At 43.4% G+C, this 26712-nt stretch overlaps 1 protein-coding gene across 1 annotated transcript; it reads left to right on the forward strand.

Moving 5' to 3' along the window:
- Window positions 1-1077: 1077 nt before the first annotated feature.
- LOC121532128 (very-long-chain 3-oxoacyl-CoA reductase-A) lies at window positions 1078-25480 on the forward strand. Its single transcript, XM_041837843.1, has 11 exons — window positions 1078-1365; window positions 15976-16022; window positions 16625-16700; window positions 17934-18041; window positions 19306-19370; window positions 19769-19813; window positions 20556-20590; window positions 21395-21476; window positions 23240-23305; window positions 23713-23862; window positions 25035-25480. The coding sequence occupies exons 1-11, from the start codon at window positions 1188-1190 to the stop codon at window positions 25188-25190; spliced, it is 1008 nt and encodes a 335-aa protein (XP_041693777.1). The 5' UTR covers window positions 1078-1187; the 3' UTR covers window positions 25191-25480.
- Window positions 25481-26712: the final 1232 nt, after the last annotated feature.

Genomic DNA, 26712 nt, shown 5'->3' on the forward strand with positions numbered 1-26712 from the left:
TTCCCAAAGTTGGCGAAATGACACGTGTGTCCACTTATATCAGTGCATTCGTAAAAACCTGACCATTATGAAACTTCTATTCAATCAAATAAGCCTCACGCAGCAAATTAGCACTTATAATTCGTCACTCTCTCATTGACCTCCATACAAAAAATCCTCAGTTCGTGGTCTTATTTCCGTGGACAGATTTTGGACGGAGTAAAACATCTCGCTTTGCCTCGTCCTCTCTGACTAGGGTACAGCAGTCTCGCGAATCATGGGAATAAAATGAAATGGCCATATGGAGTTTGTAGTTTTTTGGGGGGACAGGTGCTCTTGGGCGCTCTTGTGCTCATAAAATGTAAGCAAAAGAAAAACGGCCGCGAGTGGTTGGTTCTGTTTTAGGGTGCGTCTAAGCTTTATCGGTGTAGTGTGTCCCATCACTTGTTGGAATTATCAATATAATGGTACCAGGGTGCTTAAAATAGGTGAATGAGTCATGTTTAGAAGGGTGCAAGCTGATTTCATAATCGAATGACGTCTTTCCAAAAACTCTCCGGGAGGCGGGTGGATAGATGATTGTTCGACCAATCGGAGCATCCTTCCATTCATAAAGTGGTGTGGGCAGTTTTTTTTAACGCGTGGGTTTGAAGGGTTTCATAATCCTGACTGAAACTGAAAAACCTGTTTCAACAAGAGCCAATGAAAGGCTCGGAAGAGAAGTTGCCGTAATGTACACCCAATCGCTCCTCACTTACGACCACATTTTAGCCACCCTCCTTCATATAGAAAATTGGGCAAATTCGTTTTGCATGGCCCGGTGCTCCAGGGCGGTGGAGAGTCCACTTAAGGACCAATGGAATAGTCTAAAATGTACAAACTACGTCTATCCGGAGCACCGGGCCATGCAAAACGAATTCGCCCAATGCATGAATGGGAATGGAGTCTTGGTGATTGACATGTAAATTCACCAAACCGTGGGCAGTTTCTATTGTTAGACAGCTGTTATAACCAATCACGAGCGGAGGTGGGTTTGCAGGCAGGCTATAGAGTAGGTGGTGGGTGTGTGTTTAAATCAGGATAGACTAGTGTTATGGGAGTGTGTGATGCTACAACCTCCTTATAAAGGGATTCGCACATTGTGTCTTGAAATTAGAGCACATTGCCTAAATTTGAGGTCTCCACAGAGTCACTGAAAAGCCGCTGTCATGCATTCGTTGAACGTGGAGGACATGCTTCGTATGGCCGAGACGCCGCTCTTCTGGGTCGGGGCATTCACCGTGGCCTCACTATCTTTGTGGGTGCTCCACCGACTCCTCCAAGGTTTTCGGATTTGGGTCTTGGGAAATGGACAGTTGCTCTCGCCGAAACTGGGCAAATGGGCAGGTGAGTTGGTCACATGAATTCCTTACTGGAAAAAAACAAGTCACGAAGGCTGCTCAAGAAGCCTTGAGTTCGACAAGAAAATGTCAAAATTAGGATGTTTAGGCAAACTTTATTATAAATCCAGAAAATACTGCGTTCTCGTTATATTTGACGTATCAACGACTTTAGAAAGTAGAGTTGTGTAACAGGGCTATCGAGTAAACGCACTAACAGGTTAACAAGATCACGCTTATTAGCTAAATTGGCTTTTCAGTTTGCAACAGCCGCACTTCAGCACCCATGACTGAAGTTCCAGACTCCAAACCAGCATAGTTTTTCGCCCTCCTTTAGAAAGGACAAAGATGTCCAGTATAGATGAACCACAAACCAAATTGCGCAGGTTGTGCGCTCATTTAGAGATGGGTAATATGTGGTGAGAATTCATCCAGCGGCACACTGAACGACATTAGCCCATCCACATGATATATATGCCCAAGTAAGACGTGACCTATATTTGGATTTAACCAAAATATAGATTTCTCTCTAATGTTAACTTCATAGGTTATTCAACAGTTTATAATATACCCCAGGCTATATTTTGGTCATGCGTAAATTGTTGCCATGTGTTTTTTGTTGTTGACTCAATTAATAGGCTACCTAGATGGTTATCAAATGGATTGATCTTAATTTTTCAATATTCTTATCGGATTAGCTTGAAATTGATTTATGGTAGTTTTTTTCCCCTCATTCTAAGCATCCAGCTGTATTTGGTCTCTTTCGTATCCAGTGTTCTTGTTTCAAAAGTTTTGTTGTTCAAACAAGGGGTTTCTGTCGCCATTCTGGTCAAATAAAAGTATATTCGCTATTCAGACATTTTAGGATCGTGTCTTTGCATAATGCGGAGACTAGCATTGGCCTCGCTTGACCCAGTTATCCAGTCTCTTTCGAGAATACTACGGAGTCTGGAGCAAAAGCGCGTTCTCGTCTTGCTGCGCAATTTGCCGAGCTCCCCATACCATCCTCTAGATGTTATCTTATCCAAAACGATGATGCACAGTGTATTGTTTTAAAGCTAAATCTTTATCTCTGCATCACGACGCTCGTTTAAAATTGTTTCTGGGTTTGGATGATTTTATCATTTGGTACAAAATGAATGCCATGTGCGTTAGATGACGGAATCCAACGTGTCGCATTGGTAGAATGCTGTTTGAATGTGTAATGGCATAGTTTGATTCTCTCGGTTTATATGCTTTGGGGTACCACTGTACGTCAGCGCTCTAGCTATGTGATCGGTCATTGCCTTGTCAGAGATTGCGACACATTTCCGAAATCATGTCATGGCTCTCACGTTGTATGGTCGTTCGAATGTAACCCTTGGAGCCAATCTCCACATTGATTGTTGCACATTGAGGTTTGGCATGCTGCCACTAGCCTAAGTCACTATATACTAATGGCAAAACTGTAATATTATAATTCATAATAGCTAACTAATAATTGGGTTTATTTCATGTTTTTTGTGTGGTGGGGGGGCTATTTTTCGTTTAAAGTGCCACCTTGGTATTTCTAGATTTTTGTAATTTGTGGTGTGAAATATGCATGCTCACCCTGAAACCAACAGTCATAGGAGTACCAGTCCGACCAGTCTCTTCTCACATACATTTCTAATGACAGTCCCTAGTATGCACAGTTGGAGGTGACAATATGCCATGGTATGGGGAAACTGGTTCCTGATCCTGAAGCACAGGTCTAGCAGCTAGGTTGCACAACACACACACACACTCACACTCATGTCACTTTACAGCCTGTTCACTATAGCCTAATCCCACATCTGTTTGTGATGTCTTGCCAACTCCTATGGTCATTGTTTAAACCACACAAACAGATCTGGGACCAGGTTACTTGTTAATGGCTGTCATACCAAAATCTTTGTTCAGGTTATTGTAGGCCTATGTCTGTTGGCATCTTCAACAGAGTATAGAATTACATTATTGCAACGTGTATACCAGAGGGCCTATCTTTAGAAAAAGATGCCATGCTTGCTGACTTAGCTCATAGGTTTCAACCCATAGTTCCCATTGCAACACCCATGGCCTGGCTATTAACACAAGTGACAGATCTTGCCTGACGAGTTCCACTTGCCCAAAGCCACTGTCAGAACAGTGTGCCTGTAGTGGTAGCTGGGTTGGAGTAGGTAAAAGTAGCCCCAAACCACTGATACAGTATCAGATACGTTTTCTCCCTCTATGGCTAAGGTTTGGATTAAAGGTTGAGAATCTTATCCTAGACCAACTTCTACTTCAAGGGCTGCTTTCTCTGGACCTAAGTCCTGGACTAAAAAGCAGTGTGTGTGTATATGTATGTACACTTTTGTAAATTATATATGTGGACACCCCTTCAAATTAGTGGATTCGGCTCTTTCAGCCACACCCGTTGGTGATGGGTGTATAAAATCGAGCACACAGCCATGCAATCTCCATAGACAAACATTGGCAGTAGAATGGCCTTTCTGAAGAACTCAGTGACTTTCAATGTGGCACCGTCATAGGATGCCACCTTTCCAACAAGGCAGAAATTTGACAAACTGACCTGCTAGAGCTGCCCCGGTCAACTGTAAGTGCTGTTATTGTGAAGTGGAAACATCTAGGCGCAACAACCGATCAGCCGCGAAGTGGTAGTCCACACAAGCTCACAGAATGGGGCCACCGAGTGCTGAAGAGCGTAAAAATCGTCTGTCCTCGGTTGCAACACTCACTACCGAGTTCCAAACTGCCTCTGGAAGCAACATCGGCACAAGAACTGTTCGTCGGGAGCTTCATGAAATGGGTTTCCATGGCCGAGCATCCGCACACAAGCCTAAGATCACAATGACAATGCCAAGCATCGGCTGGAGTGGTGTAAAGCGCACTGCCATTGGACTCTGGAGCAGCGGAAACGCGTTCTCTGGAGTGATGAATCACTCTACCATCTGGCAGTCCGATGGACGAAAATGGGTTTGGCGGATGCCAGGAGAATGCTACCTGCCGACAGCATAGTGCCAACTGTGTAGTTTGGTGGAGGAGGAATAATGGTCTGGGGGTGTTTTTCATGGTTCGGGCTAGGCCCCTTAGTTCCAGTGAAGGTAAATCTTAAAGCTACAGCATACAATGACTTTCTAGACAATTCTGTGCTTCCAACTTTGTGGCAACAGTTTGGGGAAGGCCCTTTCCTGTTTCAGCATGACAATTCCGCTGTGCACAAAGCGAGGTCCATACAGAAATGGTTTGACGAGATCGGTGTGGGAGAACTTGACTGGCCTGCAGAGAGCCCTGATCACAACCCCATTGAACACCTTTGGGATGAATTGGAACGCTGACTGCGAGCCAGTCCTAATTGCCCAACATCAGTACCCGACCTCACTAATGCTCTTGTGGCTGAATGGAAGCAAGTCCTCGCAGCGACGTTCCAATATCTAGTTGAAAGCCTTCCCAGAAGAGTGGAGGCTGTTATAGATGCAAAGGGGGGGACCTACTCCATATGAATGCCCATGAGTTTGGAATGAGATGTTCGATGAGCAGGTGTCCACATACTTTTGGTAATGTAGTGTGTAAATGTATGTATAAAATGTCCGTATTTTATAAACTATACAAACGACAAGACCATACAAACATGAACTACATCACACCTGCCCAGAACCATTAGCGCACAACCCCATCTCCAGCGCCTGCATCACTTTCCACCACATGGCCTGAAACAGCTCCATTTTGTTTCGCTCTGTAGCCCACGCACTTTCAATATTTTAAATAAGTCATTAGATTTTTCTGTTGTGTTAATGATGTCGGATTGTTATCGAGTTTTTAGTATACATTTTTTTTCAAGATGAGTGATGAGTAGAGAATCGTCCAACCCATCAGGTATCTCACTACACCCCCAAATGCCATGTCTTGAAATATGCAGACAGACGGATTAAAAGTAAATTTATTAAAGCATGATTTTCCATTGCACACTTTTTGTTGTCCAGGACTAGGCTTAATCTGGTTCTGGGAAACCAGCCCGAGAGTATTACTAAAATTACACTAGTGAAGAAATTCATGAGAAGTGGAGATGTTCTCAAATCTCCATTTTAAGTTTTATGCCCCCTCTTTCACCCTCCATCTGTGTCTTGCTGTAGCCTGCTAGGACATTGGCTGCATCTCTTGCACACACTTCATTTACCCAGCTACGCAATGATTTTACTGGCGTTCCTTTGGACGCTCCAGCGAGGCTGTGGTGTTCCCTGAGTGGAGGGGACCCCCCCTGGTGGTAGGTTTGGAGTCATACACCTTGAGTCAAGGCGGCATCCCCTCTTGTACTCCTGCCTTACCCATTATCTGTACAAGACTAAAGCTCTTGATAAAGACTAACTATAGCGAGTTATGTGGTATGCAGTGTCATCCAATAGATATGAAATTCAAGTGAACTACGCATATATAAATAACATTATATTTATATCCAAAATGTGATGTTTTTGTATTGAAAAATGAATAGTTGAGGCTTTAGAAATGACCTCAATATTCTGTAGCATAAATATACTTTTCATAGAGCTCAGCGATCACCTTTTTAATAGGAGACATGTAAAGCAGTTATTTCTAGACTCAACCTATCGCAGTCTTGTAGAAATTCTCCCCTTACCCTCTTGCTCTCGCCCTCCCCCCCTCTCTCTCTTCATTAGCCCACAGAGCAGCACATCTTACATAAGGATGCCAGTGTCTGTTGCAGTTGCTATACATCATTGTGTGTGTGGGTAGGGTAGGAGGGGGGCAGTACAGAAGCTTCTAATTCCTTTCTAGGGGAGTGGATCAAACCAAGGAGTAGGATTCTAGGGGGGTGTTTTTGCCTCTGTAAATCTATTAATAGAATGGATGACTGTAGTGTTGGAGACTTTGAAAGGTTATTCCAAGGATGTAGCTCTTGAAAAGGTTTTTGAAATTTGATTCAACATTAGGGAGACTAGGTTCTCTGCTGTGTATTTCATCCGTTGATGGGCAGCGACTTCCACAGGGCATTTGACATGCACCTTGGCACACAACCTCTCTTCTAACTCCTCTCATCCCTTTCTACCCCCCCTCCTTGATGACATTAGTTTATTCAGCAAATGGTACTGTTACATAATATAAGGGATGGGTGGAGCCATTCAGGAGTTACAGCATAGGGGTGACATGGAAGACTGATCAGTTCTTACGCAACTTAAAGGACCCTTTTTTATTTGGTTGCGACTATGTGATGGCAACAGCATAAGGATGCGCGGAAATGCATCTTTTTAAAAGGGGAAACTTGTTTTAAAGGTGAAATGCAAAGGTTTTTTTCTGCTTTTGAAGAAAGTTATCAGTTGGTGTATATGTCATGAATAGGTGCAGTGTTTCATTCATTGTAAGGAACATGCACATATGTGAATGAAATGTGTGCCTGTTACTGAGGAAGGGTCAGCAGCCCAAGCTATGCTTGTGAATGTGCTTCCCCCTAGTGTTGTGAATGGTGTGCGTGAAGCCGGGGGGTTTGAAAGAAAGTGGGGGTTGGCGAGCGCAGCGTTGCCTTTCATGTGACGAACACGCGCTGTGACACGTGCTGCAGCTGGGGCTGCTGGGTAGAGAAAGCTGTAGCTCCTTATTTCAAGCCCCCACCACTCCTTCCCTAGCCACCCTATCTCCATCCTCCATCTCCTATTATTCTATCTTTTCCTATCAATTTCTCATTCATTTCTTACCCTTTCTTTCCATCTGTTTGTTTCCCCCCTGTGAGCCCCCCTCTATTTCTCGCTCCACTGTCACGACTCGTGTTTCTTTATTTGTTAGAAAAGGAAGTTCCATATGTTTCCTTTTTAAATAGCCCACGTTTGCACTTTGTCAACAAAAAAAACCCCGGATATTCCAGTCAACTTGTTCCGTTTAGTCAGTCCATGTATGAATGAGTGGCTCAAACCTGCTCTCTATTCGGTTTCCTTTTTGTCCGTTTATTCCACCTTTGTTAGGAACGGAGGGTGTTAGTGCTTAGGCACACGGGTATGAAGTACATTTCCACCAAGTTAGGAGAGCCCACCTTAGCAGTATAGTTGTTGTAATGGGGTGAAATTAATACTATTCACTGCGTAGGACTGCACATAAGTGTCTTGTTGTTGATTTGATAGCCCAACATGCACAGAACCAGATTCCATCAGTGCAGTTGCATTGTCAAGTCAGTACATGCACATCACAATGTGGTGACACCTGTTATGTATTGCACCATAAATCAACTTCTTTATTGCTTATGATCTGTTTCAGTTGAGTTTTGGGGTATTGGAATAGTTACCTCCTAGGCAATAACTCTGAACCCTAACCCAATTCTCCTCTTGCACACACTTCCTATGATGTCTTGGTTGTCTGAGAACATTGTGGATATGTTTGGCAGAATGTAGTCAGTGAAGGATTAAAGACATGCATTGACATTGTGCAATGCTCTACAGTTGAGTTTGGGGGTATTGGTTACCTCCTCCTTGGCAAAAGCTCTTAACTGTAGAGCTTTGCACACTGTCGACGAGGCATGTCTCAAAAGTCTCCACAATGTTCGATAACCAAGACCTTATTGGAAGAGTACGTAAGATGGGAGTTGGGTTAGGGTTCAACTGAAGCCCATGGGTATGTCCCAAACGGCTCCCTATTTAGTGCACTACATAGGCTGGGTCCCAAATGGCGCTTTGGTCTCGGGCTCTGGTCTCAGTATCATAATGCTGTCCTACTGGGTTTTCCTGCTCTGTCTCCTGTCGAGGTGTCTGCAATCTCTCTAGAGCACTTTGGTACCCCTCTGCAGAGAAACATGCTGGCTCTAGACTTTATAAAGTGGTATTTTGTCTTGCAGATAAGGTTAGGTAACAACATTAACGTAGTGATCGATAACATACTTTTAATCTGAATCTAGACCTCATAACTACAATATCAAATCTACTCTGTCATGCAACATTACAATAATGTAGACTTTGTTATGCAACATGCCACCATTTGCAATTGAAAAGTTCTACGGTTATGCTACTGCAATGGTAACAATAATTGTATGATTGGCAGGTGCCACAGGAGGTAAAGTGACATTGCAGTGTTGCAATGGACAACAACTGTTGCAGATAGAAATTGAATGACCACATGGCTTTCATTTTAGAATGGTGTAGGGATTCATAGTTACATTGTTCCAAAGGAAAGCCTTTTCTGGTCATCAAATTTCTATCTGCAACAGTTTATTGTCCATTGAAATAAATTCCTTCCATTTCTTTATTTGATACTTTTTAAAATAAGTTATAATCCCCCACAGAGAGAAGTTGCGATATGAAGGAAAAGAACAAGCCTGTGACTGTGGGAGGCTATTTTTGCACACTGTACCCAAATATAGATGCTATATTCGGTCCTGGGCGACTCTGAAGTAGACTTCTTTTTTTTTTTCTTTTTTTTCGGCTCCAATCAAGCAGTAGTTGTCGACTGTTTGTTTGCCCATGTGACTTCCTGCTATTTAAAGCAACGTGTTTAAGAGGTGGGTGGAGGATGGTGGACGTGCACGTTGGATCTTCTACTGCAGCCCGCCTCCCCACCACACAACTTTCTCTGGCAGGGGAGGGCTGGCTCGTTGATAGGAGGAAGAGGGGACAGATTACGTAACGGCTCCTGAGGAAAGGAGAAGGGGCCACACGAGGACCGCATCCTCTCCACAAAGACTGTTATTGGGCCTTTAGTGAGGGACGGGGATCCACTTTTAGTTATGCACACATTTAGATTTGCACAGTTTTTTTTTCGGGAGCTACAGCGCTGTGTTCTATACAGCCGTGCATTGTGCAGCAATAGGATGCTAAAATAAGGATCATTGCACTGCTCTAATGTCGTTATGTATATTTTTCTTTTGGGATACATTGCGGAGTGTAGACCCCGTTTTTAGCCATAGCAGGTGTTTTCCCCTTTTCCAGTGTCCATTCCTTTCTTGTTGGTATTCAGGTATTGCGGCAGGCAGGCGAGATCCAGACGAGGCTGCGCTCGGTTCCTCGCTGCTATTTTTACCTCGCGCTGCTTTCTTTAGCCCTCAATATGAATATTGAGCAGACGGCAGGCAGGGACAGCTCCACTGTGCGTCGGAGGGGGGAACGTCAATATGCAGCAGTTAGCTCGGCTACGTGACGTTGAGCACTGAGTGCAACTGGCTCCACCCACCAGGGCATAATTTAAACAAATGTTCCATATGCACAAAAAGCTTATTTCTCTCATTCTGTGCACAAATGTATTTATATCCCTGTTAGTGAGCATTTGTCCTTTGCCAAGATAATCCATCCAGCTGATGTGTGGCGTATCAAGAATGTGATTTAAACAGCATGATCATTACACTGGTGCACCTTGTGCTGGGACAATGAAAGGCTACTCTAAAATGTGCATTTTTTGTCACACAACACAATGACAGACGTCTCAAGTGTTGCGGGTGCGTGCAATTGGTCTGCTGACTGCAGCAATGTCCACCAGAGCTGTTGCCAGAGAATTGAATATTAATTGTTCTACCATAAGCTGCCTCGAACGTCGTTTAAAAAAAAAAAAGAATTTGGCAGTATGTCCAACCGGCCTCTCAAACGCAGACCACGTGTAACCGCGCCAGCCAAGGACCTCTACATCTGGCGGCTTCACCTGTGGGATCGTCGGAGGGAGGAGTATTTCTGTCTGTAATAAATCCCTTTTGTGGGGGGAGAACTCATTCTGTTTGGCTGGGCCTGGCTCCCCAGTTGGTGGGCCTATGCCCACCCATGGCTGCACCCCTGCCCAGTCATCTGAAATCCATATAGGGCCTAATGAATTTATTTCAATTGACTGATTTTCCTTTTATATGAACTCAGTAAACTCTTTGAAATTGTTATTTTTTTTCAGTATACATTCCAATTCTACAGTAAAAAGGTGTCCATGGACACACAGTAACCGCACCTCCCCTCTTCCCCCACACCTTTCTTAGCGTGCGTATCCTCTCAGTTGAGGAGCGCCAGTCGCTGTGGTATCACTTGTGTGCCTGCTTGCGTAGCCCCTTTCTGTGTGGAGCATCACCGACCGTAATGCTCGACTCGCGTGAGGGGAATTTTAAAATCGTGGTGTGTGACTGAAGTTTAACAATGGGAAGTTTGGACACAATGTTCCTTTCTGAGTCCATGGGTGGATATGTTGACTGAATGGGTGATGTGCGATTTATTACACTATTATATGTGTGTGTGTATGTGTGTGTATATGTGTATATGTATATATGAATGATCTTACCAACATATTTTTTTGTTGCATTTCGGAGGAATTACATTTTGGTTAGAATGAGTAAATGTAAGTCTTAACATTGGTTGTTCTCAAAGTATTCAGACCCCTTCCCTTTTTCTACATTTTGTCACGTTACAGCCTTATTCTAAAATTGATTCCATAAAAAATCTCATCAATCTACACACAATACCCATAATAATGAAGCGATTTTAGAATTTTTTGCTAATTTATTACAAATGAACTAACATTATTTACATAAGTATTCAGACCCTTTGCTAGGAGACCCTTTGAAATTGAGCTCAGGTGCATCCTTGTTTTCATTGATCATCCTTGAGATGTATCTACAACTTGATTGCACTCCACATGTGGTAAATTCAATTAATTGGACATGATTTGGAAAGGCACGCACCTGTCTATATAAGGTCCCACAGTTGACAGAGCAAAAACCAAGCCATGAGGTCGACGGAATTGTCTGTAGAGCTCCGAGACAGGATTGTGTCGAGGCACAGATCTAGGGAAGGGTACCAAGACATTTCTGCAGCATTTAAGGTCCCCCAAGAACACCGTGGCCTCCATCATTCTTAAATGGAAGAAGTTTGGAATCACCAAGACTCTTCCTAGAGCTGGCCGCCCGGCCAAACTGAGCAATCGGGGGAGAAGGGCCTTGGTCGGGGAGGTGACAAAGAACCCGATGGTCACTCTGACAGAGCTCAAAAGTTCCTCTGTGGAGATGGGAGAACCTTACAGAAGGACAACCATCTCTGCAGCACTCCACCAATCAGGCCTTTATGGTAGTGGCCAGACGGAAGCCACTCCTCAGTAAAAGGCACATGACAGCCCGCTTGGAGTTTGCTAAAAAAGCAGCAAGAGCCCGGACTTGAACATCTCTGGAGAGACCTGAAAATAGTTGTGCAGCGACACTCTCCATCCAACCTGACAGAGATTGAGAGGATCTGCAGAAAACAATGACAGAAACTCTCCAAATACAGGTGTGCCAAGCTTCTAGCATCATACACAAGAAGACTCGAGGCTGTAATCGCTGCCAAAGGTGCTTCAACAAAGTACTGAGTAAAGGGTCTGAATGCTTATGTAAATGTGATATTTCAGTTTTTTATTTTAATTTTATAAATGTGCTAATTTATACAATGTTTTTGCTTTGTTATTATGGGGTATTGTGTGTAGCTTGAGGGAAAATGTAATCCATTTTAGAAGAAGGCTGTAACGTAACAATGTGGAATAAGTCAAGGGGTTTGAATACTTTCCGACTGCACTGTAGGTGTAGAGCACAACGCAATGGGGGTGACGGGATAGGAAGTCAAGTCTGTGGAGGCATCTGATGATGCCTCCTATTCCCTATATAGTACACTACTTTTGAGTCCTATTGGGCCCTGGTCAAAAGTAGTGCACTTTATAGGGAATAATAGTGTGCAATTTTGGACGTTCTATCATACCTCACATTAACATGCCACCTATACAGTGAGGGTGAATTAGGATATCCACTTGCAACAAATTATTTGTCCTTCCCTCCTTGACAACATTAGTTTATTGAGGGAATGGTACTTTTATATACTGTAAGGGAGCGGTGTAGCCATTCAGGAGTTACAGGAGGGAGGGGCTAAGTGGGTACATAGTCAGTTTTGCAGATCAGAATGTCCTACATTTAATAATCTACAAGGAAATGATCTTGAGCAAATCTTTTTTTTGGTGGGGGGGAATCAGGGTTCAAAAATTCCTATTGCCCCTTCATCTCCTCTCTCCTATTAATCTTTCCCGTAGGCAGAGGGAGTGATATGCGAACATGACACTTCCTTCTCTCTCCCACTCACCCTTTCTACCTTATCTTGTGAATACCCCCCTCCCATCCCTCAGTCTCCCCTCTTTTTTTATTCCGACGTGAATACAGTATCTAGTGGCCATGAAAACACAGTGGTGAAAGTGTGTAAGCAGTAATGCTCTGAGTACATACACACACGACTCATCCCCTGACAGGTGTGTGCGTGCACAAATCCATACACCCTACAGTTCCCGTGAGATTCCGTAGGCATATTTAAACTTTTTTAGTGCGAGTTGCAAACCCTTGACGTTCCACATGTTAATAGCTCTGTGGAATGTGGTCGGTGCAGATTCAGAACCTCTCCTACCGCCCCTACATCCATTCCGTTCTTTTGGTTTCAGTCTTTCTCGTTTTGTCGGTTCAGCCAACCAATCCATGGGACAATACGGTTGGTGTTCCCTCAAAGAGAATGTGTTGCTGAGTAGGGTTAAGTCTCTGGTGAAGAAGGGTGGGGAGGGAGTTCAAGGAGTTCTTGAGTGCAAGAACTTCCAGTCCTGATGAAACACTGCCCCTGTCATATAATGAACCTATGCGGTTGCGTTCACAAAACGGTTTGCGGCCATTTGAACATAAACCATAGAACCGTGAAACAGGTTTCCCTCAAGAATTTCCCTGTATTTAGCGCCATCCATCATTCCTTCAATTCTGACCAGTTTCCCAGTCCCTGCCGATGGGGGAAAAACATCCCCACAGCATGATGCTGCCACCATGCTTCACTGTGGGGATGGTGTTCTCGGGGTGATGAGAGGTGTTGGGTTTGCCCCAGACATAGCGTTTTCCTTGTTGGCCAAAAAGCTTAATTTTTGTCTCATCTGACCAGTGTACCTTTGGGGAGTCTCCCACATGCCTTTTTGCGAACACCAAACGTGTTTGCTTATTTTGTTCTTTAAACAATGGCTTTTTTCTGGCCACTCTTCCGTAAAGCCCAGCTCTGTGGAGTGTACGGCTTAAAGTGGTCCTATGGACAGATACTCCAATCTCCGCTGTGGAGCTTTGCAGCTCCTTCAGGGTTATCTTTGGTCTCTTTGTTGCCTCTCTGATTAATGCCCTCCTTGCCTGGTCTGTGAGTTTTGGTGGGCGGCCCTCTTTTGGCAGGTTTGTTGTGGTGCCATATTCTTTCCATTTTTTAATAATGGAATTAATGGTGTTCTGTGGGATGTTCAAAGTTTCAGATTTTTTTTATAACCCAACCCTGATCTGTACTTCTCCACAACTTTGTCCCTGACCTGTTTGGAGAGCTCCTTGGTCTTCATGGTGCCGCTTGCTTGGTGGTGCCCCTTGCTTAGTGGTGGTGCAGACTCTGGGGCCTTTCAGAACAGGGTGTGTGTGTGTGTGTGTGTGTATATACTGAGATCATGTGACACTTAGATTGCACACAGGTGGGCTTTTTAACTAATTATGTGACTTCTGAATGTAATTGGTTGCACCAGATCTTATTTAGGGCCTTCATAGCAAAGCGGGTGAACACGTATGCACGCACTACTTTTCCGTAATTTATTTTTTAGAATTTTTTGAAACAAGTTATTTTTTTCACTTCACCAATTTGGACTTTTGTGTATGTCCATTACATGAAATCCAAATAAAAATCCATATAAATTACAGGTTGTAATGCAACAAAATAGGAAAAAAGCCAAGGGGGATGAATACTTTTGCAAGGCACTGTATCTCACGATCATCTGCTTGGCTCACTATCCTGCATACAGCTCCCATCTATAGTAGCTCACAATATGGCATTTCTACTTGAGGGATGCGTTGGTATACTGTAGTCTTTAGTCTGTCTATACTCAATGTGTGTAGCCCATTGTGCAGGGGAGTGCACCATCTCCTTCTCTATAGTCTCGACCTGATTCTGCAGATAGCCTTGTGCGACGCAGTCATTTGCCCATTGAGGCTTTTCTGCCAAGGAACGTTTCATTCTTAAGATATGGGGGGGAAATAACCAGAATCCGCTTCTCTCTTCATTTTTGACTGTGTTCTCGCTCTCACCCCTTCTCCCTCCTTACACTCATTATTGTCCTCTCTCCGTTTCTATTTTTAGCTACCCCTAGGATCCCTCTCTCCCTCCCTCCACTCATTCTCGTGCTCCTTGTTCGTCATCACTCCTCCCCTCCCTCCTTGTTCCCCCCTCCAGCTTGGTGCTAGAGAATGGCTACTGCCTGTATGAATCTTTCATCAGCCCTGGATTGGTTCCTCTGTGCTATTCATAGTGCACAATGGTTCGTGCTGGGGGAATAGTAAGCATTGGTGCCCACTTAGCTTCCCACCCTAAAAATCCTGCATTAGGTGGATTGGGGGGGGGGTGGCTTTGGGTAGTGTTAGCAAGAGGTGTGACTGTTGATCAGTCAGGCATGGAATAGGGGTGAAGCTGGCTAAAAATAGCTGTGTTTTGTCTTGACAAAGCGAGGAGAGCCGAGAATGCCACAAGAACATCCGTCCGGACTCCTTGTACCTCTAGCTATCCTATTTTCCCTCCAATGTCTTTAGAGACATGCAAAGTGGTTGCAAGAGATGATCTCTTCAGCCAACTGTAAAGAGCATTGTCAAGAGGCCTTGTTTAAAATGTAGTTTTAGCTTTAATGCTAACATTTAGACCAAAAAATAAAATAATCAGTACCACACGTGAGTTAATCCACATGACGATGGACGAACAAGATTGTTGGGTGTGTCTCCTTAACTGATTTGCTTTTGTCACTGATTTTCTTTTGACGCGTTTTCTATCCAGTCACCCGTGAAGGATACAGTACTGTCAACTCTGTTGCTGTACTGAGCTGTTTCAATAACCCAAAGAAGCAGTCTGACCAGAAATGAAGGCGTGTCATGATTTCGGCTAAGACAGGAATTTTCTCTGCAATTAGTTTTTTTTATTTGAAAGCCTTGACAGGAATTGCATGAGGACACTTGTGTTACTGTATATGTTGGAGCCCCAATATTGTATATTCCCCACTATATGTTAGCAGTCAACACTGTTTCAGGTGTGGTGTATAGTGACTTGGAGCCAGGCTGCAAAATGTAAACAGAACCTATTCATAGAGCCCTAAAGTGGTGATAAGCCCAGTCATTCTTGACGGAAGCTAACTACCGTTTAGTCAAAATTCCACTATAGAGCCTGGAAATACGATGACATTGCTAAAGTAGTCATATTTAGTAGGAAACAACTTTGCCAGCATTATCATGTCAAATTTACTTTAGACAGATGGCAATGTTGTCTTTAGCTAGCAAAGTTAGTCAGAAATAGCTAGCAATGCTAACGTTAGCTAGCTAAATTCCAGTGGCCTCCCCTCAATCTTAGCTAGCTAACGTTATACGGCATCTAAAGTCAATCTGGTGACATCAATGACAAAAGGTTTTCCTACAAATAATTTTCCTCCTTTTGAATGTCATTGTATTGCCAAGCCACAGTAATGCACTTTTGATAATCTTCATCAGCGCTTATTGACGATGCATTGAGTAGAACGCTCAGTCAGGCATCAGTCCAAAACAAACGTTTAAAACAATATTGTGACGAAACATGCAACCATGAGTACTGACTTTCTATTTTATTTTTTTTCTCTCCAGTTGTGACGGGAGCCACAGACGGCATCGGTAAAGTCTATGCGGAGGAGGTGAGTTTCCTGCATGACCCCTCATTTATTTAATTTCCTCCATGGGAAAAGCTCCATGACGCACAGGCCATGGTAGGGAGGGCTCTTCCAGGCCTATTATTGTGGAAAAGGGCCCTTGCACGCACTCTTGTTTTTCTATCCTTGTGGGGACCTAAAATTAATTTCCATTCCAAATCCTATTTTCCCTTACGCCTAACCCTAATTGTAACCCTAACCCCTAAGCTTAAAATAGCCATTGTCCTTGTGGGAAATGTCCCCACGCGGGATCATTTTCCTTGTTTTACTATCCTTGTGGGGACGTTGGGGGATTTCAGGTCCCCGCAAGGATAGAAGGACAGGACCACACACGAGCGTGGTGGTTACAAGGCTACCACTCAGCTCCATGTTGAGTTGGAGCACCCTTGTCAATGGGCCATGCATGTGTTTTAGAGCAGTAGTGAAGGCTTAGTCAAGACAGTTGGCCCAGGCAACAGTGCAACTAGATTCCTATTGAACCATTAAGTCTCCATTTTAAAGAACAGTAGAGTTCCCTGGTTCAATACAGTTTTCAGTGATTGTGGTTTACCGGTGTTCTAGTGTACTCATCCATCTTTCTCTTTCAGCTCGCTCGTAAAGGGTTCGCCATGATGCTCATCAGTCGCTCCCAGGACAAGCTGGATGATGTCGCCAGGCAGCTTGGTAAGTGTGTGTACCCCTTTCTGACTGTCTGTCGGACATTCTAATGGGTGGAGTATAGTGTGTGTGCCTCGTCAACCAAGTCTCTACGTCTGCTGATGTACAAGATATGGCCACTGTAAAAAGATTCCCCAGCCCTCGCTAAAGGCTAGCCTGTGTACGTCATTACAGAACATTGGCATACACAAACCTCGGCGAAAGCCTGGAAGCCTTTCAGATGGAAAGCTGTAGGGTGTTGGAAGAGGAGGATGTCCGTATGGGCAGGCCTGCCTTGACGCATGTCCGTTTGTCCCCTTTCCCTTATAGCCCTTAGGTTCCTTTTTGGGGTGTGGAATTGGGTGTATATATTGGTTGATTTTGAAGATTCTCAGTGCTGTGCAATAAATGCCGAATAAAACAAATCGAATGCAGAAAAGATACCAGCACACTGACAAAAGGGGAGATTTTTTATTTTAAATGAGCATGACCAAAATCGTATGTTTGGTTGCATAAGTCAGTGGTCGTTTCCTCACTGCGTTTTAATGGATGGTCCTTTATTTTGGAAAATTACACCCTATTCTTATACATTCTGGCCTTCCGATGATGCCACTGTAAAAGCGACTGGATTCTGTTCTCCTAAGCCGTCACCTTGGGTGCAATTTCCCCTGTCGTGCCGACGGTTCACAGAGGGGGGTGATGGGTAGTCACGAGCAGGGCTCAATGTTCCAAACCCCTGGCAACCCAAACCTACCTAATCTGGTAGCCCGACTCCCCATACCAACCCTGTGACCAACTCCAACTCTTTCCCCCTCAGTCTTGGACCCTTTATTAATTTTAAAAAATTCTCAATGGCACCAGCTAAATATAGCTTCATGAATATAGTGTGTCGGTTCATGGGGATATTCCAGCCCACAAGACTTCTCTCTCTCCTCTTTTGTGAAAATGTCACCCCTATCCAGCAGTGGTCACTCCTGCCTGCGTATCCCTCTCTGTGACTGGCACATCCTGGGAATTTTCCTCGGAATTTACCGGCTTGCCCATCAGACAAACAAGTCTTATACATGCTAATTGCAGCAGGCATGTCAAGGGAAGGAGAGGGACAGGAGTTTTCAGGGTTATTTGTTGGTACACAGCACCCTCTCCTGTTTGAGAAGAGGAAAGTTGTGTATTTTCACTGTTAATTTTCAATGGCATCTTTGGTGTTCGATGGGGCAACCGTGTGTGATTAACCCAACTCTATTTTCCTCCTGTCCACAGAGGACCAGTACAAGGTGGAGACCAGGACCATCGCTGTGGACTTTGGCCTGTCGGACATCTACCCTAAGATCGAGGCTGGACTGGCTGGACTGGATATCGGAGTGCTGGGTAGGTGTTCCTTTGGTCTCGCCTTCCTCACCGTTTGGCTCTGTATACCACATGTCTGCACACTACATTATCCTGTCTCTCTACACTGAGTGTACAAAACTTTAGGAACACCTTCCTAATATTGAGTTGCACCCCTTTTTGCCCTCAGAACAGCCTCAATTCGTCAGGGCATGGACTCTACAAGGCATCGAAAGCGTTCCACAGAGATGCTGGCCCATGTTGACACCAATGCTTGCCACAGTTGTGTCAAGTTGGCTGGATGTCCTTTGGTTGGTGAACCATTCTTGATACACGGGAAACTGTTGAGTGTGAAAAACCCAGCAGCGTTGCAGTTCTTGACACACTCAAACCGGTGCGCCTGGCACCTACTACCATACCCCGTTAAATATTTTGTCTTGCCCATTCACCCTCTGAATGGCACACATACACAATCCATGTCTCAATTGCCTCGAGGCTTAAAAATCCTTCTTTAACCGGTCTTCTCCCCTTCATCTACACTGATTTTGAAGTGGATTTAACAAGTCACATCAATAAGGGATCATAGCTTTCACCTGGTCAGTCTGTCATGGAAAGAGCAGGTGTTCCTAATGTTTTGTACACTGTCCCCACAAACCACATACTGTCATCGGTCTCATAATCAACACTGATAAACGACGCTTGCGTGCACGCACACTTTTGCCGTTGGGCTTTTATTTGACGACAGTCGTGCAGAGGTGTGTGGGTGATTTTGTCATTGTTTTTACATTTCTATATTCCCAGCACCAGAACAGACTGACAATGTGGTGTGGCATGCATGTTAGCGTTTTGCTTACTGTCTGTCAGTCTTGAGTTCTAACCCTGGAGTTACCTGGGCAACACTAGGCTAAAGCAATACAAGTGGTAAGCTTTTGAGGCAGTGGTGTCATTTATAATAAGACTCCTAATAGTGTTTTTATTTTTTTTATTCAAAAGTACCTCAGGAGTTGTATTAGTATGTGTTAGTAGAGAAAGATGTCTGTCCACATTCTTGGGGTGTGACAATGTCACATTCAGGTAATACATTGTTCTTTGTGAGAGAGCCCATAAGTTCATGTGCTGCTTGGCTTGCTCTTCCAGTTTAAGGTGCGGTTGTATGGCTCTTTTCTAAAAACAACATGTTATGAACGCCTGGCTCTCATTTGTAAGGTCCTGCTGCCTCCTGGTGGTTCGGAAGTGTAAAGCCACCAGTTTTAATTTTATTATTTGCAGTAACAATGGTCTCATTGTCTTCTATTTTATTCAACAGTGAATAATGTGGGGATCTCCTATCCCTACCCTGAGTACTTCCTGCATATTCCTGACCTGGACAACGTGAGTTGTTCTTGAGTTAATTCTGTTGAGTGAAGCACAGGGTCACCATTGGTTACTTGAGACCTCTTCAAATTTTATTGGTCACATACACATGTTTTGCAGGTGTTATTGCAGGTATAGCGAAATGCTTGTAAACCAATTGTGTCAATTAGGCTGCGTTTTACACAGGCAGCTGAATTCAGTAAAATGTATTTACGAATTGGTCTTTCGAACAATCAGATCAGATTTTTTGCCAGTAATTGGGCAAAATATCAGAATGGGGCTGCCTGTTTAACATAGCCAAAGTTCCTATCTGTACTGTACTTTAGCAGTAGCTAACAGAAGGGACTCACTTGCCTTTTGGAGTTAAGAGGGTAGAGTAGGTGTAAAAAGCTAATTGTTATTTTTCTTCATTCTAGTTCATCACCAACATGATCAACGTCAACATGACCTCTGTTTGCCAGGTAATAGTTATCTTGCTTCTGTAGCAGTTCTATGCGTGTATACATCTATACCATGGGGCAGCTCTATGCATGTATCTATACCATAGATATTCATCTAGTTTTTCAGTGCTTATTGTACAGATTGTGTGCACGTTGTCTGTCCGAGGCAAAGTAGTGGTTTCTTTGCAGCAGGGTGTTTAGTTGTGCAACATATTGACCATACACTGGCACAGATGGCATGTCGATGGGCGTCCGTGTTTCACACTTCCCCTTCTCCTCCACTGTTGCTGCCATGCAACCTGCAGTTTCCCAGCGGTTCCCAGAGCAACGGTGAACTACACCAACGCTGTCTGTGTTCACCACCCACGCACTACCATTTCTTCCCCCGCTTTCGCTCTCTTTCTCTCGCTCGCCTTGCCTCCCACGCGGCTGAAATGTACCAATGTGCCATACACCTCCCATAATGCCACTGGGGTAAATCTGTAGCGGTAATGTAAACTTCCTCGCTGGTCCTGTATGACTTAATTCCCTTGGCATTCACAGTATTTTTTTTATAGATCACGTTATCGTCCATTGAAATGGCAATTTGTCTGGAAGTTGAATATTTGTATAAAATGTAACATGTAGTTGTGTCCCATATGGTCTCTTTTTCATATGTACGGTGTATGGCACAGCCAGTGTGATTCCTGACCATGCTGTTTTGTCAGGTAATTGACCTGTTGCTCAGGAGTTTACCTTTTCTCGTTCCCTGCTCCCTTTTCAGATGACTCGTCTAGTTCTGCCCAGAATGGTTCAGAGGTGAGTTTGTTCTCTTTGAGTGCTATTGCCACATTTATTAATTAACTTTTATTTGATGCTATTGATAGTCTGTTCAAGTTTGTCTCGGATGCAGTTCTTTTTAAATGGGTTTTACACGCTCATCCACATGACAATGCTGCGCTGTAAAACTACAGATGCTAAATCAAATCCTTTGTCAACCTGAGTTTTTTTATTTTTTTTACGCCCTCCCTTCTAATACTATCCTGGTACCAGTCTGTTTAGCTATCATCCCACTGCTTGCGATTCCTTTTCATAAGGGAACAGGCTGGCACCCAGGCTATTCTAATGCTGGAACCTACATTAGAAAAGCCTAAATGTTCTCCATTAGAATGACCATGATATGAAGACATAGGTTTCATGTGTTTAGGACATGAGTTCAACAGTGTTATACAGAGGATGCCCTTCTACCCAGCTCCAACTCCCCTCCTCCTTTCTATCCCCTTTGTTCCCCATTTTGACCAGCTGCTTTTCAATTCACACGAAGTGCACCCTCTTCCGATTTGGCTCTGATGAATCACATGGGATCTCTGCACCAATGGAAAGGCGGGGCACATTTAGTGCCATGTGAGGGGCTATCCAACCCCGTTTTCACTGCAGCAACCGGGGTGCTAACTGCGTGAGCAAGCCGCTACCATGGCAACCCGCACAGCGACTGATGTAGTGTGTATGGCAGTCTACAGTGGCACTAGGCTGCTTGGACTCTTTTGTGACGGACAGGAGGCTCTTTTGGCACTCCGTGGCAGAAAGAAAAACTCGTAATTCACTTTGGTTTTTGTGTTTCAGGTCCAAAGGTGTGGTCCTCAACATTTCCTCTGCCAGTGGCATGTACCCCGTCCCTCTTCTGACTGTGTACTCCTCTTCCAAGGCAAGTGCCAATGGTAGACCTCCACACATACACACACACACGGTTATACATTCTAAATATACACACTTTATATACATTGCATCAGTAACTCCACAACTGCTAGTAAATGTATGAATGCTTTTCTGTCCCCTACCATTGATCCTGTTTATCTTCACACTGATGATTTGGTGAACGGTTTCAACGACTTTAGACTCTGTGGCACCAGATATTACAGCACTTATGAAGGCATAAGGCCGACACGTATGCTCTGTTCCTTTATTTTTATATAGCACTTTCAATTTTGTATTCTTTCGAGCATGGATTAAATTAATAGTATTTTTGCATCTCGGCCTCCTTGGGTTATTCATTTTCATGGTTTTGAGTGCTAGTACTTTTTGAACTCCACAGATATTTTCTCTCCCACGCACCGGCTGCCTTTTCATTCTAGCCTGAGCGCAAACCCTCATACTGCCTTTCTAGGTACCAGATATACAGTACCAGTCAAAAGTTTGGACACCTACTCATTCAAGGGTTCTTTATTTTTACTATTTTCTACATTGTAGAGTAATAGTGAAGACAAACTATGAAATAACACGTGATCTTGTAGTAACCAAAAAAGTGTTAAACAAATTAAAATATATTTGAGATTCTTCAAAGTAGCCACGCTTTGCCAAACCAGATGTGATGGTGTATCGCTACAAAATGCTGTGGTAGCCATGCTGGTTAAGTGTGCCTTTTTAAATTCTAAATAAATCACTGACAGTGTCACCAGCAAAGCACCCCCACACCATAACACCTCCTCCTCCATGCTTCATGGTAGGAACCACACATGCAGAGAGCGTCCGTTCACCTACTCTGCATCTCACAAAGACACACAATGGTTGGAACCGGGAGTGTGCAAAGCTGTCAAGGCAAAGGGTGGCTATTTGAAGAATCTCAAATATAAAATATATTTTGATTTGTTTAACACATTTTTTTGGTTACTACATGATTCCATATGTTATTTCATAGTTTTGATGTCTTCACTATTATTCTACAATGTAGAAAATAGTACAAATAAAGAACCACCCTGGAATGAGTAGGTGTGTCCAAACGTTTGACTGGTACTGTAACTAATAAAACAAATTGTCTGCCAGTGTCTCATCCTGGTTAAATGACCACACTCGTGCTTTAAAAAGTAACATAGAAATGCTGAACGTAAATGGAAGACCTGCGAACATCAACTATTCTATGAGATAATTAAGGATATGATGAAGTTACAATGTTGCTGTTAAAGATGCAAGAGCGAACTACTTCTCTACCCTGATCTCTGTACTTCCACAACTCAAATTCTGTGTAAGACAATTGAGCATTGTTGTTGGTTTATTGTATTATATCATGATGTGAAGCACTTTGTTACTTGTATTGAAAAGCACTATACAAAAAAGTTATTGGTGCCCATCACAGGAGGCTGCTGAGGGGAGGACGGCTCATAATAATGTTCAGAACGGAGCGAATGGCATGGCATCAAACACATGGAAACCATGTGTTTTGATGTATTTGATACCATTCCACTCCAGGCATCACCACGAGCCTGTCCTCCCCAATTAAGGTGCCACCAACCTCCTGTGGTGCCCATCCATCCTCCATACTCTACACATTTTCCATAGTACGATTTGTTACATATAGAAATGATGGAAAATGAGTATTATTAGCAAAGCTGTGTTTTTTGGTTATCCCATTCTTACAGCTGGAGTTCAGTAGGGGAAGTGGTAATAATGGTCAATATCTCTTCTCTCCTTTAGGCTTTTGTGGACTTCTTCTCCCGGGGACTTCAGGAGGAGTACAAGGCAAAGGGAATCATTGTCCAGGTGAGAACACTCATCCTGTTCACCTGGGCCACTTTCAGCAGGACACAATGTGGGCCAACGTTCAGATAGACTTGTATTATGTAGAACAAACATGCTTCTCTGGCATTTATCTGCAACGTTCCACAACGTCTGTGTACTGAACATGGTCCCGTTAGCTACTAGTTGCTTTCCGGTTCTTATGACCTCTGACAGTTCCACAAAGGTAGCTAGTATGGCTTCTTCTTGCGGACTGATCCTCAGCACAGTACCGCACCATACAGTCATGCCTCCCTTTTTATGGCTCACGCTACAAGGCTGTTCTTTGTTTAACTCCTTGTGACCTGTTGAAGTAACTCATCTTTAACGTGGATACATTTGCTGTATATTATACATTGTTTCATTTTTAAGCTAACCTGTCTGTCCTCCAGAGCGTGCTGCCCTTCTTTGTGGCGACCAAGATGACCCGTATCAGGAAGCCCACACTGGACAAGCCCACCCCGGAGCGCTATGTGGCGGCTGAGCTGACAACCATCGGACTGCAGGACCAGACCAACGGCTACTTCCCCCACGCAGTCATGGTACGGACCCACCGCTCATCTCCCCTTTTTGGTTTTGTTTGAAACCGAAAAACTAATGTCTTGTTGGACAAATCCAGGGGTGTATTCACTAGGAACTAAATGGAAGCCAAACGACACAAACAAAACAACTGTGAGGGACTTATCTGAATTTGTCCAAGAAAAACTTGTTTACGTTGCAAAACGTTTTCGGTTTGGAGTAAAGTTTTTTTTTTTTGCAGAAAGTTTTGCAACTGTTTGCTATGGGCTTCGTCTCTAAGGGCGTTTTCACACAATTTTTAGCTATAGTTCGAATCAGAGCTAGACTATTTGTTACATTAGTTTTTTTTTTTTTTTGGTCTGGCTGGTTTCACATTGCAAAATGTCAAACAAACAAAAATTCCTAAACAAAACCACATGTCCGTGCAAGTCATTTGTTTATTGGTCAAAAATTATCAAGTTAAATCCATTTACAGTATCACTTCAATCATACTGTGTCCCAAACTTCATATTATTTTCACTTTGGTCTTCCAACAACATGCAGGAGCAAACTGCGCAATAGCTGTTATAACTGCGACGTGAATGGGCTATATTCCGTAACCTACTGTATAGCCCTCGTCTCCCCTAACCTGCATCGGATGCACTCATAAATGCGCTGCTACTCACATAATGTTTCAGATCTCAAGTTATATGATGCTGCATGCATTTCATCAAATGCTTGCCGTCAAACAACCAATAATAATGGTGAACTCTGGTTATTTTCCTGTGTTTGATCCGGACTGTGTTCTCCCCTGCAGCGAACCGCACCACGGTACGAATTGAATCAGACCGAGCCAGAGACCACCCTTTTTGAGTGAACCACAGTGCGTTGTTTAGTGCGCTCCCAAGTGCCGATTAGCATTTATACCAGTCCAAACGAAGCTAACTAAGGGGTTAAATGCACCAGAGTTCTGGAAACTGAATCAAACCAATTTGGTGTGAAAGCCCCCCTAACTGAACACACCCAATGTACTCCCTCCCTTTTTCAGTTAGTTTTCCTCCATTTGGTGCAGAGCATTCCGTTTAAGAAATGTGATGTGTAGAACTGATATGATCAATCAGTTTCACATCACTGAATAGTGAATTTGTCCTCAATGTGTATATGTCCACACTGAGTGCCAACTAACCTCTGACCTTTGTCCTCTGTGTGTCCTCAGGGCTGGCTGACCACTGTCCTGGTGCCCATCAACCTGGTCATCTACTTTGGGGCAAGAATGAACCGAGCCCAGCGTACTGGCTACCTGAGGAGGAGAAAGCTGAGGGAGCTGGCCAACCAGAGCAACGGGAAGAGCGACGGGCTGAAGAGCGACTAAGAAGAGCCCCGTAGGAACGAATGGAGAATGGAAGCTGACCATAGAACTACCATACAACCACTCTGACTACCCCAGACTCTGTCCATTAGTTAGTGGTGTCGAATGATTCACGCGTGTGTTTTTGGAGGATCCTTTTTGTATGTTAAGGCTAACGGATTTCTTCCTTGGAGTCCATATTGACGTAGTATGACACGTCTTTTGAATGAAGTGGTTCAGCGATAACGTCTCTAACCAAAATGGCAGCTCTAACAAAGTGTCTGGAACAAAAATAAATAAAGACTCTGCTCTCAGTAATTGCCGAGAAGTCTTTAAAGGCCAAGTGCAGTCAAATGTGATTTTCTTCCTGTGTTTTATATACATTTCCACACTGAGGTTGGAATAATACTGTGAAAATGATAATGCCCTTTTAGTGTAAGAGCTGTTTGAAAAGACCGCCTGAAACTACAGCCTGTTTTGGTGGGACGGAATTTTAGTTCTCTATGGTGATGTCACCATGCAGTAAATTAGTTAATAGACCAATAAGAAAGTTCCAAACCTTTCTGCCAATAACTGCAAAATCAGTCCCCTCACTCTTAGCAAAATCCTTGCTTGAGAAATTGCCCTTTGCTAAGAAGCTATTTTTGGTTATTTTTGACCATTTTAATTAAACAATCACAGTAATGTACTTAATTGTTACCCAAAAAATAAATGATATTGAGATAAAAACATCTGCATTGGACCTTTAACCAGGGTGATTTTCTTTTACTCTGCTGTTGTAAGCAGAGGAATGGTGGCGGGCCAAATCTTTTTTTAATATATATTTTTATACATGTACGTAAAAGCGAGCCGCACGCAAATCTTCAGGTACTTTGCACAGTATGAAGTGCAGTTTACACACTGACTGTGCCTGAAAAGTTTACAAGCGATTCCCCCCCAGCTTGTTCTCCTTGACTGTCTAGCTGAGTTATTGTCAATAATGAGTGTTGGCTTTTTGTGCATATTTACATTTTTGTGTATTTAAAAAAAAAAAAGAAATGTGGTGGGATTTCTTGCACTGATGTATTTCTTAGCGTTTTTTCTGTTTTCAGTTGTCCAAGCTTTAAGGTTTTGAATACATTTTTTTTTTTATTCTATAAAATTCATTCTCATCCACATGCGTTCCAGTTCATGCTGGCATTGATCACGTCCAATGAGAAGGAGTCTTGCACATTGAAGGCCTTATGTCGCTGTGAACGAACAAAATAGTTCCATTGAAAAGCTAATATACACACTTGCCTTACAGGCTCATACTGTATTGCCAAAGATTGTGTACTATATATAGTCATATATTGTACATGATGGCCTTTTGGGTTGGTGAGGAACTTCAACAACATGCACAACTGTTTTCTGTTTGTATGGGTGTTGGTCTATGTATGACTTGGATCTCTGTATGACTTGTTCTGACCAATGTCCAGACTTTAACCATGGTGCCTCATGAAGATTTCTCAGGTGTGAAACTGTACCAGTTTTATAATATCAGGGATTTTGGAATTGCAATGTAGTC

This window comes from Coregonus clupeaformis, chromosome 19, assembly GCF_020615455.1.
Source record: "Coregonus clupeaformis isolate EN_2021a chromosome 19, ASM2061545v1, whole genome shotgun sequence".
NCBI classification, from domain to species: domain Eukaryota; kingdom Metazoa; phylum Chordata; class Actinopteri; order Salmoniformes; family Salmonidae; genus Coregonus; species Coregonus clupeaformis.